Source organism: Saccopteryx bilineata, chromosome 3, assembly GCF_036850765.1.
Source record: "Saccopteryx bilineata isolate mSacBil1 chromosome 3, mSacBil1_pri_phased_curated, whole genome shotgun sequence".
In the NCBI taxonomy this organism is placed as follows: Eukaryota; Metazoa; Chordata; class Mammalia; order Chiroptera; family Emballonuridae; genus Saccopteryx; species Saccopteryx bilineata.
The window spans coordinates 188,001,237-188,021,431 of record NC_089492.1 but is presented as its reverse complement, the minus strand read 5'-3'; the positions used below and the strand labels follow the sequence as shown (position 1 = coordinate 188,021,431).

The 20,195-nt window shown below is 41.3% G+C and overlaps 1 protein-coding gene across 4 annotated transcripts in view; it reads right to left on the bottom strand.

The window, feature by feature from the left end:
* Positions 1-19,386, bottom strand: part of CDYL (chromodomain Y like) — a 230,297-nt gene extending 210,911 nt beyond the window's left edge. For 2 of the 4 annotated variants that reach the window (XM_066268401.1, XM_066268403.1), the window contains exon 1: positions 18,878-19,383. In XM_066268401.1, the coding sequence (XP_066124498.1) occupies positions 18,878-18,901 (24 nt within the window). In that variant the 5' untranslated portion in view covers positions 18,902-19,383. Of the gene's footprint in view, positions 1-18,877 lie in introns of all 4 variants that reach the window. The other 2 variants (XM_066268399.1, XM_066268400.1) reach the window with 2 other exon arrangements.
* Between the last annotated feature and the right edge of the window lie 809 nt (positions 19,387-20,195).

The window sequence follows — 20,195 nt, the reverse complement described above, 5'->3', positions numbered from 1 at the left end:
AAAATAAAACTCAAAGTATTTAGCACACATACATCGAGCCTACATGGATCCAACTGCTACCCTGATCTCTGCCATTCTCTCCCTTGATCTCCTGACACGCTGGCCCCTACTCTGTTTCCCTGAAAATAAGACACCCCCCAAAAATAAGACCTAGTGCAATTTTTTTCAAGCTTAGAAATATAAGGCCTCCCCTGAAAATAAGACCTAGCGTGTCTTTAGGAGCAAAAATTAACATAAGACACTGTCTTATTTTCGGGGAAACAGGGTAGCTGCTGCTCAAACTAGCCAAGAAGAGCCATCCTCAGAAGGAATTCCCTTGCTTTCAAGTTCCAAATGTCATCTATCTGATAGATTCTATCAGGCTTTCTCTGACAATTCACATTAAAAAATAACACAAAACCTAAGCTACTAGCTGTATACAAATTAATCTGCTGCCACCACTAGAAAATAAGCTCCTTTGGACAGGTACTTTTATCTCTTAGGTGTCCTGCTGTATCTCGGGTGCCACCATTTCTTGTGTAAATCAACAAGTTGATATCAGTGTGTAAGTGGAAAAGCACACCACCAAGAACAGCTAAGAAAATTTTCAGCTAAATATCTGGTAGGGCAAATTTCTAAAACTTATTATAAACAGTGTGCTGTGATCAAGGCAAACACCAACAGATAACCAACACCAACACCAATAGATGAAACTGACCCACACATAAATGAAAACTTCATACATGGCAGAGCTGGCAAATACATATGTGGGGGGAGGGACAAACTATTTAATAAATGGTGTAAACAAATAACCCACATTTATAAAAGAAATCAGCAAAGAGACCCACATCAAGTCATCATAATTAAAACAGCAAGGGGGGGGGGGGGATCAAGTAAATAAATAAATAAATCTGATCCCAATTTCATACCATACACAAAAACAAAGTATACTCATATTACAGGATGACCACACTGTAAGGCGTGAAACTTTTAGATGAAAGAAGACAATAATCTTGGAGTAGGTAGGGATTCCCGAAACATAAAACAAAATGAGAAAAATTACCACTTCAAAAAGCAAAATTTTGTCATTTTCGCAGATGAGCATGTAGCTCCAGTTTAACAAGTCTGAAGTTATGGGCGTCAGCCCCCAAAATTCACAGATAACTTTGAACTCCCCCAAAGTTAACTACAGTCGTACAGTCGGCCCTTCACACTCACGGATTCAACCAACCCGAGATGGAAAACAGTATTTTCCAGCTGGGAACGCGGAAATATTCTTTGATACTCAGCTGGATGAATCCGCCTTTATAAAACCCGGAAATCCACAAAGCCTACTGCATTTGTCAGGGGAAAAACAAAAGCCCGCAAAATGTAAAACTCCTGTTCTCACATCACCTATATATTACAGATTTTTTAAATTCTAATGAGGAATGAAGATATAAGTCACCAGTACAGGACGTTCAGTTGAGAAGCCAAAATGGAGCTGAAGAAGGAAGAAAGTGAAGTCACCGTGGCTGCGGAAAACCCTGGTGTCTAGGTGCAGGCTGGGATCGTTATGAAGGTGGTATCACAATCACGAGACTGGGGCTGAGACCTATGTTCCCTACGTGACCTACGTGGCCCATGTGACCTACGTGGCCTGCGTGACCTACGTGGCCTACGTGTGCTATTGAAGCTGGAGATACTGGCTGCGGGCCCCAGCCTAAAGGCCATGCATACCGTTGCTTGTCAACTCGCTGCATGGGTGGGGCTTATTGGGGGAAAAAGAAAAAAATGAAGACACGCCACAGATGAGAAGATATTTGCAAGCCATTCAACAAAGAACTCCAACAAATCAGTAAGAAAACAGCAAAAGAAAAATGGACCAATGAAATAAAAAAGATTTTTAAATAAAAATTTACAATGCCTTCACATTAACTTCCGTCTTCTGTTAAATAGCACATATATACTTCTATTTTTATGAACTGTTATCTATATACATCTATTCTTCTGTCTGTAATGTATAGAGATTTCTGGAATGATGATCGTCTGTGGTTTGTGGTGGTTAATCTTGGGTTTTAGAGATTGGATATTTGTTTCGTTTTTTATTACCACCCACTTTACTCAACGAACACATTCACACACACAGGCCCTTTACATACAACTCACGAGTAAGGTGAAGAGATTACATAAATTCAAGAAATTCAAAGACCAGACTGCCAAATGAATGTCATCTGGTTCAAACAGAGCCAGACCATTAAAGTCCAAGCTCTTATTTTAAAGAGGCTGCTGACAACACAAAAATTTCTCAGAACTTTCTCCTCTTTTAGGATTACCCTCAGACAGAGTTTTTAAAATATCTTCCATGGTGCCAAATCTTCACTCCCTATGGGAGAAATGAGTTTTGGAATAAACTATATAATTCAGAACTGTAAATCCAGTGAGTAATGTTTCAAATCGAATGTGGTTTCTCACGCACAAAATGAAGCGTCCTAATAAAGAAACCTATCACTAGGCCCCAGGTTTGTTTCCCCCGCATCTCACTGATTCTCAAAATTCCTCGTTTCACACACTAAATCTATTTGACCTTATGGAACCAGTTATACAATGAATAAAGCTATTGGTGATTATTAAAAAAAAAAAGTCACACGGTGATTTACTTGACAGTATTTTCTTGGTTCTTAAGAAGTTAATGCTTGCGCTTGGCCAAGGGGTGGCACAGTGGATAGACAGCGTCAGATGTGACGCGGAAGAACCAGGTTCGAAACCCGAAGTTGCTGGCTTAAATGCGGGGTCGCTGGCTTGAGGTCAGGATCATAGACATGACCCACTGTCGCTGGCTTGAAGCCCTAGGTCACTGGCTTGAGCGAGGGGTCACTTGCTTTGCTGTAGCCTCGCCCGCCTCTCCTTCAAGGTACATATGACACATATGTGAAAGCAATCAATGAACAACTAAGGAGACTAAGGAGCTGCAACAAAAAATTGATGCTTCTCATCTCTCTCCCTTCCTGCCTGTCTGTCCCTCTCTCTCTCTCTCTGTCACACACACAAAAAAGTTAATGCTTGCCACTGTACATGAGTCTCTAATGTTTATACAGGGCATGTTTTTTCCTTTAATTTATTCTTCAAACATGTTACTTTATTTTTTTAAAAGCCTAATAAATGGCAAATCATCATTATTCATATTCATCGTATTTGAGAAACTTTCAAATTCTCTTTCAAGTAAACACTTGCTTATTTTCTTTGGATAAAATTTTGGACAAATAGAACCTCTGATCTTTTCTGTTTTCATCAATGTTTTGTGCTTTATTATAGATACAGTACCTGCTTGACTTAAAATCTTTGAAAACAGTCAGAAATTGCTACCCATGATGATGTATTAAGTTAATTCTCCTTGCAAATTTGCTTCATCTTATACTAGTGTTATTCATTTTCTACCCTTATAATCAGTCACCTATTTTTTTTTTAAGAGACAGAGAAAGAGTCAGAGAGAGGGATAGATAGGGACAGACAGACAGGAACGGAGAGAAATGAGAAGCATCAATCATCAGTTTTTCGTTGCAACACCTTGTTGTTCATTGATTGCTTTCTCATATGTGCCTTGACCGCGGGCCTACAGCAGACCGAGTAACCCCTTGCTCGAGCCAGTGACCTTGGGTCCAAGCTGGTGAGCTCTGCTCAAACCAGATGAACCCGCGTTCAAGGTGGCGAGCTCAGGGTCTCAAGCCTGGGTCCTCTGCATCCCAGTACAACGCCTATCCACTGCGCCACCGCTTGGTCAGGCTCAGTTACCCATTTTTAGGTCCACACAAAAGATTCCAATGCTGTTGTGCACAGGAAACTTACTATCTTTGAAATTACAGGCATTTAATTGAGTCTTCCTATTCTGCTTCCATAAGCTACATTAGAAAATGTCATTGTTTTGGTCACATCTGCCCTATGTTCTGCTCAATAACCCCAACTATGGTGACCATGGAAGACAAGAAGATTAGAATACTGTATATTGATTAGTATACTGTATATCTTTTATAATGGAACTACTATCATCTGTTAACTTATGCTACAGAGTTTGAGGTTTAAGAAACCCTTGTAACATTAATCCTCTTAGCAAGAAAAATGGGGGGGGGGGGGGTTTTTTGACTTAAGGCATTAATGCAGTCAGCCCACTATCTCTGCAGGTTCACATCCACAGACTCAACCACAGATGGAAAATATTTTTTAAAAGGTTACACTTGCTGCCCTGGCCAGACAGCTCAGTTGGTTAGAGCTTCATCCTGAAGCACAGAGATTGCTGGTTCGATTCCCGGTCAGGGTACATACAAGAACAGATCAATGTTCCTGTCCCTCTCTTTCTTTCCCTTCTTCTCTCTCTAAAATCAATAAAATAAACATTTAAATAAATAAATAAATAAAGTTACACTGCTACTGATGTGTACTATGTAATTAGGTGTTTACAATGGTTGCTGGGTGCATCTGTACTGAATATGTAGACTTTTTTACTTGTCATTCCCTAAACAGTACAGTATAGCAATTATTTACATAGCACTTGCACTGTACCTTTATAGTATACCAGAGGATATGCACAGGTTTATGCAAATATATGCCATTTTATGTAAGGGACTTGAGCATTCCTGAATTTTGTTATCTGTTAAGGGGTCCTAGAATCAATCCCCCACGAATACCCAGGGACAACTGTATGTGTCTTATAAGACTTATAGAACAATAACATCTCTTAACACCTTAAAATAAATTCTAAACTACAAAGTAAACCAACCCTAAACCCTGAACTCTGAATTTTTATATAGTATGCAAAAGGTCACCTACATATACTTAAATATAGTATTAAATCATATTATTAATAATTGCTCATTAAAATTTATTTAAAAGATTTTAAGTGAAGCAATCCTCACTTTTAAAAGGTTTCATCAGTATTAACTATATACTGTAAACTCTTCAAGAAATCTTTCAAATACCACTTTTAACAAACATAAATCATAAGGATATTTACTAAAGAGCTTCTTATCAATATACATACAAAATAGATAATAAGGAAGGAAAAGTAAATCTTTCTAGATGTTTGCTCCTTCATATCATTATTGATATCTTACACAAAAGACACAAGCAAAAACCTGACTGGGTGACATGTCCTACTTAATAATGTACAGCAGCAGAAAGGAGAAATCCATTTTCTACTAAGAACAAAGGGAAATGGGGACGCGGAGAGGCAAATACAAGACTAGCTAAGTTAACTTTAAAAGTTGATTTTAGAAAGATATAAGGATTCTATTGTTCACCTGGTTTTCCTATAAACAGGAAACTAAACTTTCTAAATACAATAGTTCAATTCCATATTCTATGATGAAGTGCAGCGGGGGTAGGGCTCTAAAATGGGGTGAAATGAGAAAAGTGACAGAGAAAGCAAGTATGTGGATAAGATAGCAACCCACTCAATCTCATTGACCCAGAGTTAGAAATGGGTCAGTGAAAATGAAGAAAACAAAAGGAAGGAATTAGACAATTATTGACAAGTCTTTGTTCAATAATTGATCCTACAACAATTTCAAGGTCAGGAGCTTCAAAAGTTAGTAACTGGCTTAACAGCCAGTGCACATGGCTGTTAAGCCCTTCTTTCTACTTAGGTAGTAGCTGCATTAGTTTTCATCACTAGAGTAGCCTGGACTGGGGAACCAGAAATGTAGCTGGCCCAGCAACAAAGCCTGGTGGGCCCACTGACTGTATGCACAGCCAGGTCTATCCCCTGGATCTTTCCCCTTCCTGGGATTCTACCAGGGAAAGTAGCACAATTGAAAACCAAAAGAGCTTCTGAAGAAGTAGTACCTACTGCTCTGCTATTCCTGTAACAAAAGTGAGAGCAAGCCATCATTTCTGTTCAGCCGCCACAGGGTTTCAGAGAGTACAAGAGCTCTAAAACTGACCTCACATCACCTGCAGGAGGAATTTCCACCCCATTTAATGGAGGACGTGGCAGACATCCCTCCTCCCAAGGCAGCAGAGCAGATAACATCAGTGGTGGTCCTAACAAGCAGATGCACCCTGGTAGGTCAGCAGATGATTCCAAAGAAACTCAGTCACACTTCTGAGTGGTGGAAAGTGCTGGTAAAAGCACAAGGAAGAATGGAAATTTCCATCTTACTTTTAGTTCCCACCCCAACCACCCGGCAAAGTCAGGGACTCAGGAATACAGAGAGGCACTCCAATCTTGCCTACACAGAGGAGAAACTAGAGTTCTGACCCACCTTCAGGGCGTAGGTCACATTCAAGTCCTTATTTGCTCCAATGTTTCCTTCTCAAACTCTAAGGGGAAACACAATTCTTTAAGGAGAGACTTGTTCCGCTACAGAAAAAACTTTTTAAGTACATAGATCCCCAAACCCCAAAGCAGGTTCCTCCCTTTACTGCAATAAAATTCAGCTAAGACAAGAACACTAAGATTTTCATTTTCCTTTTAGTGGATTATGCCTGTAAGATAACTTGAATTCTAGAACAATCTTCCCTTGCCCTCACCTCCCACCATATGGTTTTGGTCTTTTTCCTCCTTGAGCCTCTTCTTTACAAACGTGGGAGTGTGGCATTGCTGTAAAGCTGCCCATTCATGACCACAAGCTCTTTTCTGTTGATTTTTATCAGGTTCCTGGATAAGCTGAACGTGTCTGGTCTTAACACTCAACTTCCTCTTGCCAAGGTGTGCACACATCTCATTTCTACAATCTTGTAAACTAATTCTACATAATCATTACAATTTCATCATTTTTGAGCAGTCCCACACACAAGCTACTTATAAAGGATTGTTTCCCCTAGGAATACACTTTCAGACAGGTATCTATCAATTTAATCAACACATTCTCAAAAAGCTCGTTTATAAACTGAAGTCAGTGGTAAATGACGATGGTGTATAAAATAAATCTGGAGGAAGTTTTACTCATATGCATACTCAGAAGGAAGAGCACCATAAATTATATTCTAGATAAGGGCCTAATATCCAAAATATACAAAGAACTCATAAAACTCAACAACAAACAAACAAACAATCCAATAAAAAAATGGGAAGAGGATATGAATAGACACTTCTCCCAGGAAGAAATACAAATGGCCAACAGATATATGAAAAGATGCTCATCTTCTTTAGCTATTAGAGAAATGCAAATCAAAACGGCAATGAGATACCACCTCACACCTGTTCGATTAGCTGTTATTAGCAGGTCAGGTAATAGCAAATGTTGGAGAGGCTGTGGAGAAAAAGGAACCCTCATACACTGTTGGTGGGAATGTAAAGTAGTACAACCATTATGGAAGAAAGTATGGTGGTTCCTCAAAAAACTGCAAATAGAACTACCTTATGACCCAGCAATCCCTCTACTGGGTATATATCCCAAAAACTCAGAAACATTGATACGTAAAGACACATGCAGCCCCATGTTTATTGCAGCATTGTTCACAGTGGCCAGGACATGGAAACAACCAAAAAGCCCATCAATAGATGACTGGATAAAGAAGATGTGGCACATATACACTATGGAATACTACTCAGCCATAAGAAATGATGACATCGGAACATTTACAGCAAAATGGTGGGATCTTGATAACATGATACGAAGCAAAATAAGTAAATCAGAAAAAAACAGGAACTGTATTATTCCATACGTAGGTGGGACATAAAAGTGAAACTAAGAGACATTGATAAGAGTGTGGTGGTTAGGGGGGGGAGGGGGGAATGGGAGAGGGATAGGGGGTGGAGAGGGGCATAAAGAAAACAAGATAGAAGGTGACAGAGGACAATCTGACTTTGGGTGGTGGGTATGCAACATAATTGAATGACAAGATAACCTGGACTTGTTATCTTTGAATATATGTATCCTGATTTATTGATGTCACCCCATTAAAAAAATAAAATTATTAAAAAAAAATTTTAAAAAAGAATAAATTAATTTAAAATAAATTATATTCTAGATAGCACACCCCCTCAAACACACACAGCTCTCCACCTTTAAAAATGACAAAATAATCACTTACCACTTCTAGCTCAAAAGCTCAGCTGCATACAAGAGGGAAATTAGAGGACTAATCAAGTTAGAGGACTAACACTGGGAAACCTGTTGTGCTGACAGAGAATTGGCTCAACTCCACCTCCAGTATCTGAGGTATAGGACAGTAGGATATCCTGTGGATTGCACTGATCAAAAGCATGTAAGCAAACAGGCCTTCATTTCAACAGGGAACCTACAAATGCTCCCATGACTGACTCCAAGGAACAACACAATTGCTCTTTTAAGTACAGAATCAGACTCGAAATAAAAACATCTAGTACACCTTCTCTTGAACACTCAAATTGACTTTAAATAGAAAATAAATGTATTTTAACTTCAATGGTTAAAGACAAATTATTGAAACAATTTTTTTAATTTTTGATTAATCAATTCAAATATTCTCATTTACACATCACCAAATAAGTTACCATTTCCTTTACCTAGCTTCTCATAGAAGATAACACAGTAAGTCTCTATTCTTCAACCAGTGTATACATATATAGTAGGAGATGAAGGACTGTATCAAGACACTAACTCATGGCTCATCTTATTGAAGTATCAATCTGACCCACAAAGATTTATGGAGAATAGTTAATTGGTAAGTACTTTTAAAACATTTAACATCAAACCAAAAAATAATTTATGGCATATATTATTAACTTCACAAAGACTTTAGGATAATACAAGAATTCAAAAAACAGGCCAGGCTTGCAGTCCCCTTTTCACCTCTATTTCTTTATGAGGACACTTGCTCTCTTTCTTCTTCTGTTAGTAACAATTGGGTGAAAACTCTGGAAAGCATACCATAAAAATAAATTTAGTTTTGCCTAACCTGTGATGGTGCAGTGAATAAAGCGTCAACCTGGAATGCTGAGGTCACCGGTTCGAAACCCCAAGCTTGCCTAGTCAAGGCACATATGAGAAGCAACTACTACAAAAGACGATGCTTCCTACTTCTACCCTATCCTCTTTCTCTCTCTCTAAAAAAATCAATAAATAAAATCTTTTAAAAAATAAATAAAATAAATTTAGTTTTGTCACATACCATAACTTTTTAAAAAGTACTTTTCATGGATCTTTTTAACATGCACCTTTTCTTTTTGTAAACAGGCTCTTCAGATGCTCTATGAGGCTCAAAAGTCCCTGAGATCCATAATCCATGGTACTCACCAGCTACCCCCTCATCTCAGCTCAATCAAAAGCACACTGATTCAAGTCAACTCACTTGCCTTTGGTAGTTCCTTTTCCCTTACCAAATACATGCTAAGGAAGCCAGTTAAAATCCTAGTATATCATGACTATATAATAAAGGTCAACAGTCTCCAAGAGAGACTCAGAACTGTTCAAATGTTCAAAGTGTACAATCCAAGAAAAATTCATCTTTGTTCTCACATATTCTAAATACCTGAGGCTTCCAGATCAGTTCCATACTAAAATAAGAAATGCTAATGTAACTAACTCTGTCATGCCCTAAAATCCTAAAAGATAAACAACTGATGAAACATGGGTACATTTTAACCAAAGACATTCATGATGTATAATCGACATTGTTGGACTTCATCAACAAATGCTAGGGAACTACTGACCTCTTGAAAACTTCACATGGCAGAGCCCATTATAAATGGAAATAAGGCAAAAAGTAAAGATATTTCCTAAGTATGTTGTGGCTAACTTCTCCAACTAGAAAATAATATTTATTGTTAGACACACACACCCCCACTCACACACACACACACACTTTTCACCAATAGCTAAACATAAATACCGTGACCAATATTTCAAATACTCTTTCTTGGAACACAATTTTCCTCCAAAATTATTTGTATCAAATTCTGAAATAATTTTCTCCAAAACACCACATAGACTCTATAATAAAGTCATAGAGTTTTCCAAACAAAATAGTTAAATATATATGGTATAATTTCAAACAATGTAACACAAGTCACTATAGCATTTGTATGTTAGCTAAAAGATAGCAGTTATTGACTGCTCATCACATTCATGCCCTCAAGTAAGGCACTGCATTAACCAAAAAATAGATATGCAGCCAACCATTCCAGAGGGAAATATACATATTATTTAATACCTACATAAAATGCATAAGCAGTGCAAATTAATATTAATAATGAAAAACAAAAAATAAATTAGTCACATAGAATTCAAAGGGGTGGAACCTGACCAGGTGATGGTTCAGTGGATAGAGCATCAGACTGGGATGCAGAGGAACCAGGTTTGAAACCATGAGGTCAATGGCTTGAGCACGGGCTCATCTGGCATAAGTGTGGGCTCATCTGGCTTGAGCAGGGGTCCCCAAACTTTTTTCACAGGGGGCCAGTTCACTGTGCCTCAGACCGTTGGAGGGCCAGGGTATAAAAAAAACTATGAACAAATCCCTATGCACACTGCACATATCTTATTTTAAAGTAAAAAGACAAAACTGAAATAAATACAATATTTAAAATAAAGAACAAATAAATTTAAATCAACAAACTGACCAGTATTTCAATGGAAACTATGCTCCTCTCACTGACCACCAGTAAAAGAGGTACCCCCCTTCCAGAAGTGCGGCAGGGGCCGGATAAACGGCCTCAGGGGGCCGCATGCGGCCCGCGGGCCATAGTTTGGGGACCCCTGGGCTTGAGCATGGGGTCGTTGGCTTGAGTGTGGGATCACAGACATGACCCCATGGTCACTGACTTGAATCCAAAGGTAGCTGGCTAGAGCAAGTGGTCACTGGTTTGGCTATAGTCCCCTCTCCCCCCAGTCAAGGTACATATAAGAAAGCAATCAATGAACTAAGGTGCCGCAACGAAGAATTGATGCTTCTCATCTCTCTCCCTGACTGCCTGTTTGTCCCTATCTGTCACCCTCTCTGTCTGTCAAAAAAAAGAATTTGAAGGGGTTGATTACTGCCAGTAATAACTCTGATGAGGTCCTGAATAAGGACTGACACTGAGGCTGTCAAATAGTTGGGGGATCCACCACTTACTGGAAAAACAGCAATGCAATGGTATAGAGGGATGAATGCACTGCGTAATGTGGACAAAGAAGGCCAATAACTATGACTTTAGAAGCTCAGACCAATCAACAGGCTAACAAAGGGAAGATATGCTTATACAAAAGTAGGTTTACAGTTGTCCAAATGATAAATAATACAGTAATTAATAATACAGGAATAAATTGTTTCATGTACTCACAACCTACTTTTGTCCCACCCCTATATACTAAAATAGGCAAAACAAAGGTGAACATTTTGCTTCAAAAACATTAGTTTTATAACTATTATATCCATTTCCATAAACAGTTCCCCTGAAATCTATTTTATTTGCATTTTCATTATCTTTAGGTAAATTTTAAGGGTTGGCTCAAGCCTTTGATCCTATTCATGACACCACAAATTCCAAATAAATAAGGTCTCTGTATTCTGGCAAAAAAAAGCACAAACATGTTCCATGGGGACTGTCACTACAAAATAACTAGATTTTCAATTGGATATAAAATTTTAATAGTTTAGTGGGTTTGCAGCAAACAAGGAAAATATCCAAATGCCCAGTAACTCCTCCATCCCAACTATAAAGAATGATTCAATCATAAGAGCAAACACCAAAGATGAACAAATCAACCCACATATTGGGAAGGGAAGCAGGCAGAATGTTTAGAAGTAAAAATATATTTGTTGAAATTAAAAAACTCAACAGATGAGGTAAATAGCAGATTAGACACGGCTCATTAGTGAACCAGAAGTTATGTCCGAGGAAATACCCAGAATGCAAACAAAACAAAAACAAGGAGATGGAAATGAGAGGGTAAGTGATACAGATAGAAGATCTAATAAATGACAACTTGGAATTAATTCCAGGAGACTAGAACAGAGCAGCAGTATTTGATAAAAGGGCCAATTACTTTTTAGAACTAATGAGGCACATATCTACAAAGGAAGTACAACATATACAAGCTTATTAATAAAGTAATAATGTCCACAAATGTAAAACTAGAGAACACCAAAGTCAAAGTGAGAATCTCAAAAGCAACCAGAGAAAGAAGACACACCTCTGCAAAGTAACTAACCAAGACTGACAACAACCTCCTTGAGAATTATTGGGAAGCCATAAGACAATGGAATAGTATCTTCACTGCTGAAAGAAATAACCAATTAACTAGTTTTATTTGTAACCAATTCTATTTTTCAAAAATAAGAGCAAAATATAATTCCAGATAATCAAAAAACTAGACTTTCCCAGCCATGATGAAAGGGGTAAAAATCATCCCAGAAGAAAGTTCTATAATATGACTGATAATCAAAGAAACTGATAAAGGTAAATCTGTACAAATGTTGTCTCCATGGAATAATGTTCTATTTTGTAAGTTTTTTTTCATGGACAATAATAAACATTGGAAGATAATAGCATCTAAGTTTATGAGTGGATTAGAGTTAAAGGATTTTAAGGTCCTTGTACTGTCAGAAGTGGTGCCCAAATAATTAATAACTTGAGACTTTTATGTATGTAAAATTTCAAGAACAGCCATTTAGAGACTGGAAATAGCATAAAACTTCCAAACCCAATCAGTGAGGTTTTAATATGGTTTTACTCTGGGCTCTGGCTGAAGCACAGCTGAGTTTGAGGGGAAAAGAACAGCAAAGAGTTAAGTGTAGCTCAACAGTGGCAAGAACAATTCTAATACTTGTTTTGGGCCACAGATCCCTTTGAGAAACAGATAAAAGTTGTTGGTCCTCTCCCCCAGAAAAATGCTCACATGTACATGTACAAATTTTTGTGCAAACAAACACAAGACCTTTCCCAGTCTCCCCAGAGAAAATGAATCCCGAAGGCCATGGTCCAATTAAAAAGCTGAAGTTATATTTGTGTGGGAGTATAATTAGAAGTTCTCCCCATCCTAGAGTTAAAACCTCATATGAAATGTAAAAGGAGCCCTAGCCGGTTGGCTCAGCGGTAGAGCGTCGGCCTAGCGTGCGGAGGACCCGGGTTCGATTCCCGGCCAGGGCACACAGGAGAAGCGCCTATTTGCTTCTCCACCCCTCCGCCGCGCTTTCCTCTCTGTCTCTCTCTTCCCCTCCCGCAGCTAAGGCTCCATTGGAGCAGAGATGGCCCGGGCGCTGGGGATGGCTCTGTGGCCTCTGCCTCAGGAGCTAGAGTGGCTCTGGTCGCAATATGGCGACGCCCAGGATGGGCAGAGAGTCGCCCCTGGTGGGCGTGCCGGGTGGATCCCGGTCGGGCGCATGCGGGAGTCTGTCTGACTGTCTCTCCCCGTTTCCAGCTTCAGAAAAATGAAAAAAAAAAAAAAAAAAGAAATGTAAAAGGAGCAGCACAGGGCATCATATTTCATGAAGGAGGAACCTGGAGATAAGGAGTCAAGAACAGAGTCATCCCTATAATTCACTCTTTTATTAAAATGTACTTAAATTACACAACTACTACCATATTTGAACTGTGGAAAATAATGACCAGGAAAAAAATTATTAGTTTTAAAGATTGTAAGCACTGCCTGATCTGTGGTGGCCTGGGATGCTGAGGTCAACGGTTTGAAACTCTGGGCTTGTCTGGTCAAGGCACATATGGGAAGCAACTACTATAAGTTGCTTCCTGCTCCTTCCACTCCCATTTCTCTCCTCTTTCTAAAAATCAATAAAGAAAACCTTAAAAAGTAAATAAGTAAAATAAAGATCATAAGCACCAATCTTACAACTGATGGACAAGCATGCCATACACTGAATATAGAAAATAAAAATTACAAAACACCTAACCTATTGTGTTTAATACTCCCTGGAATGACTCAATTAAGAACTGACAATGGTCAAAGAGTCTACAAAAAAGACTCATCAGTCTGGTGTACCTAGAGCACCTCTTCTGCAAAGGCAAATTCCAATCCCTCCAGACCTCAATTTGTAGCTTCAGTGTGAGAAACAAAGATTGTTGCAATCCAGAAGCTCCTAAATCTACCTGAATGAAGCTTATCGGAACATCCTGTCTCCATCCAAACACTGAAAACTACAATCTCAAGGTCTGATCCAAGAGTCTGTATTTTAAAAGAGCCCCAGACAATACGGTTGTACCTGCAAACACACACAATATAAAACTATTACTCCTTATCACAAAAATTTGACTCAGATTGGCTTTGTGCATCACAGATATTCAAAACTGTGATTCAGAATGCTGCAAACCAAGTATTTCCTATATATGATACTATGAAAACATGTTCAATGGTTAAAATCATTATAGAGCATAAGAAAAAATTCAATGATTCTTAAATATCATAGCAGGAACAGAAAAAGACTTATTCTACTATTCAAGAATTGAAAGCAGGCCCTGGCCGGTTGGCTCAGCGGTAGAGCATCGGCCTGGCGTGCAGGGGATCAGGGTTCGATTCCCGGCCAGAGCACATAGGAGAAGTGCCCATTTGCTTCTCCACCCCCCCACCCCCTCCTTCCTCTCTGTCTCTCTCTCTTCCCCTCCCGCAGCCAAGGCTCCATTGGAGAAAAGATGGCCCAGGCGCTGGGGATGGCTCCTTGGCCTCTGCCCCAAGCGCTGGAGTGGCTCTGGTCACGGCAAAGCGGCGCCCCCGGAGGGGCAGAGCATCGCCCCCTAGTGGGCAGAGCGTCGCCCCTGGTGGGCGTGCTGGGTGGATCCCGGTCCAGCGCATGCGGGAGTCTGTCTGACTGTCTCTCCCCGTTTCCAGCTTCAGAAAAAAAAATACAAAAAGAATTGAAAGCAAATTCAAAGCAAAAACACAGGAGATCTCTCCACTCCCACTGTTTAGACAAATGAATAAATAATATTGACAACAGATCACACATAAGATAGTGTGTTAATTTTCAAAAGACACACATATTTGAATTTATTGTCCCTCAATCAACTTCCGAGGTTAAATAATCTCTTCCTTTTCTATTTTGGTGATGTCAATCTTCTAAGAGCCAGTTACACTACATACAACAGATGCTGGTTTATCTTAACCAACATCCGTAGGTTTCCAGATCTTTGTGACTTCCATTTGAACTACATGTGCAGATTTTATTTAGAACTTTGCTTTTGGTTAATGTACACAAAATCCTTTTGGTACACAGGAAAAAGGAGCAATCTTATCCCAAAGTAAGGAGATTCAAAACACTTCCTTCTTCCCCAAATCTTGATCATTCTTCTTCCAAACTAATTAACTTGAAGACATTTGTATAAGCCAGATACAATTTCATTCTTAAACACTTACTTCCATTTTTGATTGACTGAAATGTGTATGTGTTGGATAAATATTTTCTCAAAAGGCCAAGACTAGATCACTGAGATCTTGCTGGAATTTAAATTACCTATTACAGTAGTTCTCAAGGGAAAACCCCATATACACTGAGAAAAAAGGAATTAAGATATACAAATAAGGAGAATGCTTCTTCCATGTTATTACACGCTCGTTTCCGTATTCAGTCCACATCTTGAAGGGAAGAGTTAAACCCAAAATTGATGGCTCTAAATCTAGAGCTGGGATTGGGGCAGAAGGTCTTTCAATCTTCCACACTTCACTCCCTCCACATGCCCCAACCTCAGAGTAAACCTCAGTTCCAGAACAGATCACCAAAACTAAGACATGAAGGCCAATCCAGCCCACTGATGGTTTTTGTAGAACTCATGGACCAAAAATGGTTTTTACATTTTTAAGTAATGTTTTTTAAAAAGAATATTTCATGACATAAAAATCATATGAAATTCAAATTTTACTGTCTATAAACAGTTTTATTGGAACTCAGTACTCATTCATTTAGGTATTGTTAATGGTTGTAGAATTGAGTAATTACAACAAAGACAGCATGGCCTGCAAGGCCTAACCATTAACTATCTGGCCCTTTACATAAAATTTGTGGACCCCTGATCTAAAGGATGCTTGTCTTTTTATGAAAGTTATTAAATTCTTAACATGAGTTAGTCAAAAATCTGTCTTCCCCGATCCTAACTGTTCGACATGCAGGGAGTAAATCTATTGTATTCTACAACTAATAGTAGCTATTCCAATTCTAGAAGGATTGACAAGCTAACATTCCACCCCATCTTGTCTAGGCTCTAATCCCTCTTTTTTTTTTATTCACAAGGCATAATTACAATAATCATTTAAACGTTTACTAAGGACCTATTACCATTTACCAGGCACCATCCTAAGTGTTGGAGATCTCTTTTCTTTTTGGGTAAGAAGACAAAGGCTTAGCAATCAGATAACTAACTTGCCAAAGTTCACATAGCTATTTACCTCAGATCCCTGCCTTTACCATAACATATTACTTCATAAAGCAAGACTCTGAACTTCCTCTTTGGTCAATATACCCCTTTAGAATTGTGGAGTCTGAGGCCAAACATCAAACTTCTATTTCAATGTAGGAAAAACTGGACAAAACTAGGCAACTAACATCTCATGACTAGCTACTAAAGTACCTTAGTGTTCTCCCCAGCCTTGTCAAACTGCTTCTCAGCCTGTCCTGTAGTGTTCATTTACAAGTGCATATCATTTCTGCCTTACAAATACTGCCTTGATTTAAAAATATTCAATTCTGTATCTTTAGAAAACAAAACCATGCCTCAGGAATGCATGTTAGATCAGTTAAATTAATAACCCTCACTTACGAAGTGTTCACTACAGGAATTGTGGGCCATGTTTTACGTATTTTTTTCTAAAGTTAAACTTCACAGCTCTGTGTGATAAGAATTGATCCCAACTTTACAGATGAGGACACTACACCTTCAATGTTATTTTACCCAAGGTGACATGGTCAGGATTCAACAACTATGTTCTCTGAGTCCAAAACCAGACTCTCAACCACTATGCAGAACTTTCAAATACCAACTTTCACTCATAATAGTCACAGTGTTGACTCAAGTAAAGGAGAACTTACAAAACCTACCTGAAAGATACTGCCCACCACATTATTTACTATCATCTCAACTATAGTCCTGTAACTTTTTTTCAAAACTCAAACAGAAAACCCAGATCAAAAATTCAATTGTGCAGGTGTTATCATTCTTTTGCAATGTACTTCTTTCTTCCCTAATAGATGCTTTTGGAAGTTATGAACCATTCTCATACCTCTCTCTCTCCCCATGAAATCTCCATGACAGGTATTCAATAAACATGCTGAATGAACAAAACTTTGTACAAAATTTGACTTACAAATGAATTCTGCCAGGAAAGTAGTGAGCAGAAACTACAGAAGCAGCAAAGAAAGAACTAAATATAATTTCTTATATACTAGTAGTAAAGGTATTGTTTTCTGGATCATCTTTATGTATGTGAGATACAATTTATGTATAAGGTGTTGCCCTCGCCAAAACACTATTGGCATTTAGTTAAATGATTATGTATTTATAATCACAAAAATGAAAAGTACATACTCAAGTCTGAACTATTAAAGAATAATCTAATGGAGAAACCAAAACCCCTCACATCCTCATACTGTGTTCTTTTCCCAACTCTAGGTATTGATCTGCAAGACCTTCTTCACTTTGGCCTCTACTTCTGGACCTTCCCTATACACACTTTCCTTCCTAGCAGAGAAACTGCTTGAGAACAAGGAATGTTTTCCCCCTTTACATACCCAAATGATCCAAGATAGTATCTTGAATACTACTACTGTATAAAATGGTTGACTAGAAAGGAACATTTTAAGTGCCAGCTAAGATACACAGACCATATACAATTTAAGTGAGGGGGTGGGGGCAACAACCTTACCATTAATTCACAGAAGGCAGCCTCCTCCTAAGAACTTTCGCAAATACTTGATTTTTAAAAAACAAAAAGTTGTTAGAAAGCTATCACTGTTGACAACAGAGCTCTATTCTGTGCCAACAGCAATATACCCACAAAACAAGACACCTCAGAGGGCTCACCTGGTACGTACTTATTAAGGGTTCAAAAGGGCCAAGTGGCTCTACTTGTTACAGATGCTTACTTAAGTCTCTACACACTCAGGTCCCTAAACATATCATAAAGGTGACTCCAGAGAGTATCCAAAAGTTTTAAGCCCCTTATGATGATATATATTCAGAAGAATCACTTCTTATCCAAAAGAACAGAAGCCTTCCAAGCTTCTGTACTCCCAGGAAGTCTACTTTTGAGCTATGTCAGGAAGTTACATATAAAATATGTTTGAAGATCTAGATTGATAACTCCAAAACTTGAAGCTGGCAAAACCACTTTCCATAACAGAGTTCTGATTGTGCCCCTACTTACTTTCAACGCCGCCGCGCAAATGAATGATGGTGTATCAGCGTTAAATTTGAATTTCCTGACTCTGGCCACAATGCTAAACCTAATTAAAGCATGTGGTCAACGTTTAGCATTTTCAGTGCGATATTTTGCATCGCTTTGGCTAGCAACAGAGTCGAGAAACAGTTGTACTCTTCCTCTTGCTCCCTGCCCTCCGCCAAAGCCAGAGGCAAAACCCTCTCCAAAATGCTTTATTAAATGGACAGGAAAAACACCCTGCACCGCCCACAGACCCCACCAAGCGGTACCGGGGGCTTCACACCAATTACCCTCGCCAAGAACACTTCGGGCTCAGTCTGAGCTCAGTCTGAGCAAGTCACTCGTGCAAGCGCTACTTCCCCACGGCCCCACGGCCGGGACCCCTGCCCCCCCCCCCCCCCCCCCCCCGGCCAGGAGCCCTACAACTCTGGGGAGCCTCCCCCGCCCGACGGGCCCCGGAAAGCGTGGCTAGAGCTCCCCTGGAACACATTTCCCGTCCAGCAAACTGCCGCCACGCAAGGGGAGGGGGCAAAGCCGGGCCGTCGGACTGGACACGGCTAGGGCCAGGCAGGGGCGGCGCGGAGCTGCGGGGCAAGGGCGGCCCTGGCCCGAGGGTCCGGGAGGGGGAGGGGAGGTACCTCGTACAGCTCCTCAGAAGCCATGGTGGGCAGTGGAGTTGTGGACAGCCGGGAGGGGCAGGGTTGGGCCGAGGCGCCGCCTCCCCGGGCGGCCGACACTTTGTTTCAGTTGGGTCCCCTGCGTGGCCTGCGCTTCCTGCTCCCGCTCCCGGGTCCGGGAGCTCAGCGCGGAGGAGCCTCTCACATTCACTGCCAAAGCGGGCCAGCGGCCTCGGCGGGGTTGTGCGCAGGAGCAGCTGCGCAACGCGCCCTCGGCGCCCCGCGCTCACTCCCCAGCAGGCCGGCTGAGGCTTGGACACATCGAACCCGCCGCGGGGCCAGACCGGGCAGGGGCGGGCGCAGCGGTGGCACACGGCGGCGCGGCTGGCTCCGTGGCTCCCCCTCTCCGGTGTAGGGCAAAAATCTCCCTACTTGAGACCAAAAATAAATATATAAATAAAATTTAAAAAAACCTGCCCCAGCTACTGAGCATGCTCAGTGCAGCCACCGGGCCAGCGGAGCTGCACTCCCGTGTTCCGGGTTTTCCGACCGCCCGAGCTAGAGAGGCGGGGAGGCCAGAGGGGCGGGGCGCCGGAGGAGAGCAGTGGGCTTAGCTCCTGGCCGAGGTGGGAGGGCGGCATCGGGGAGTAAGCCGGCAGGAAGGGGTGGGGCCTGCGGGGAGTGGGCGGGGTCACGGAGAGACATGGGCGGGGCCGCGAGGGCGGTGGGCGGGGCTCTGGCTTCCCCAAGTACCCTCACGTAGGTGGGGCTCGCATGGGCGCGCGGCCCACCAGCCCGCCTCGACATGGGTGCTGAGTGCCAAGGCTCGGTGCCCACTGAGGAAGTTATCTGCGGGCCCCAAGTTGAGCAAGAGACCGTGGGAGTCGAGCCGACCCGTGTCTGGAATCTCCTTCCCCGACGGCAGCGGCCAAGCCGATACAGAGCTCCAGCTCGGTCCACCCACCGTGGGTCCCCCGTCCTGGGCCAGGCCAATCCGCAAAGGCCTGCGGCGTGGCCAGGTGGAACCCCCTTACCCGCGCCCTACCACGTGCCTGCCTCCCCCGCGGCAGCCACCAAGACCCGGAGCACGTGCCCTGCCGTGTGCCCCAGTGCGCTCCGGGCACGCTCGCTGGGCTGCAGGCCGGAGGTGGGAGCCGGGGGCGGAAGACCCGCGCAGGCTAGGGCGGCGCGAGGGCGCGGCTGCCTCCACTGTTGCCCGCAGCTTCCCCCACTCCAGACATCCCAGTTCCTCTTGGAGCTTCCACCTCCTCCAAAAGGGAGCTGTAAAGAGGGGTTGGAATCTGGACTCCAAGGAGGTATGGGTTCTAGAGGTAAGAAA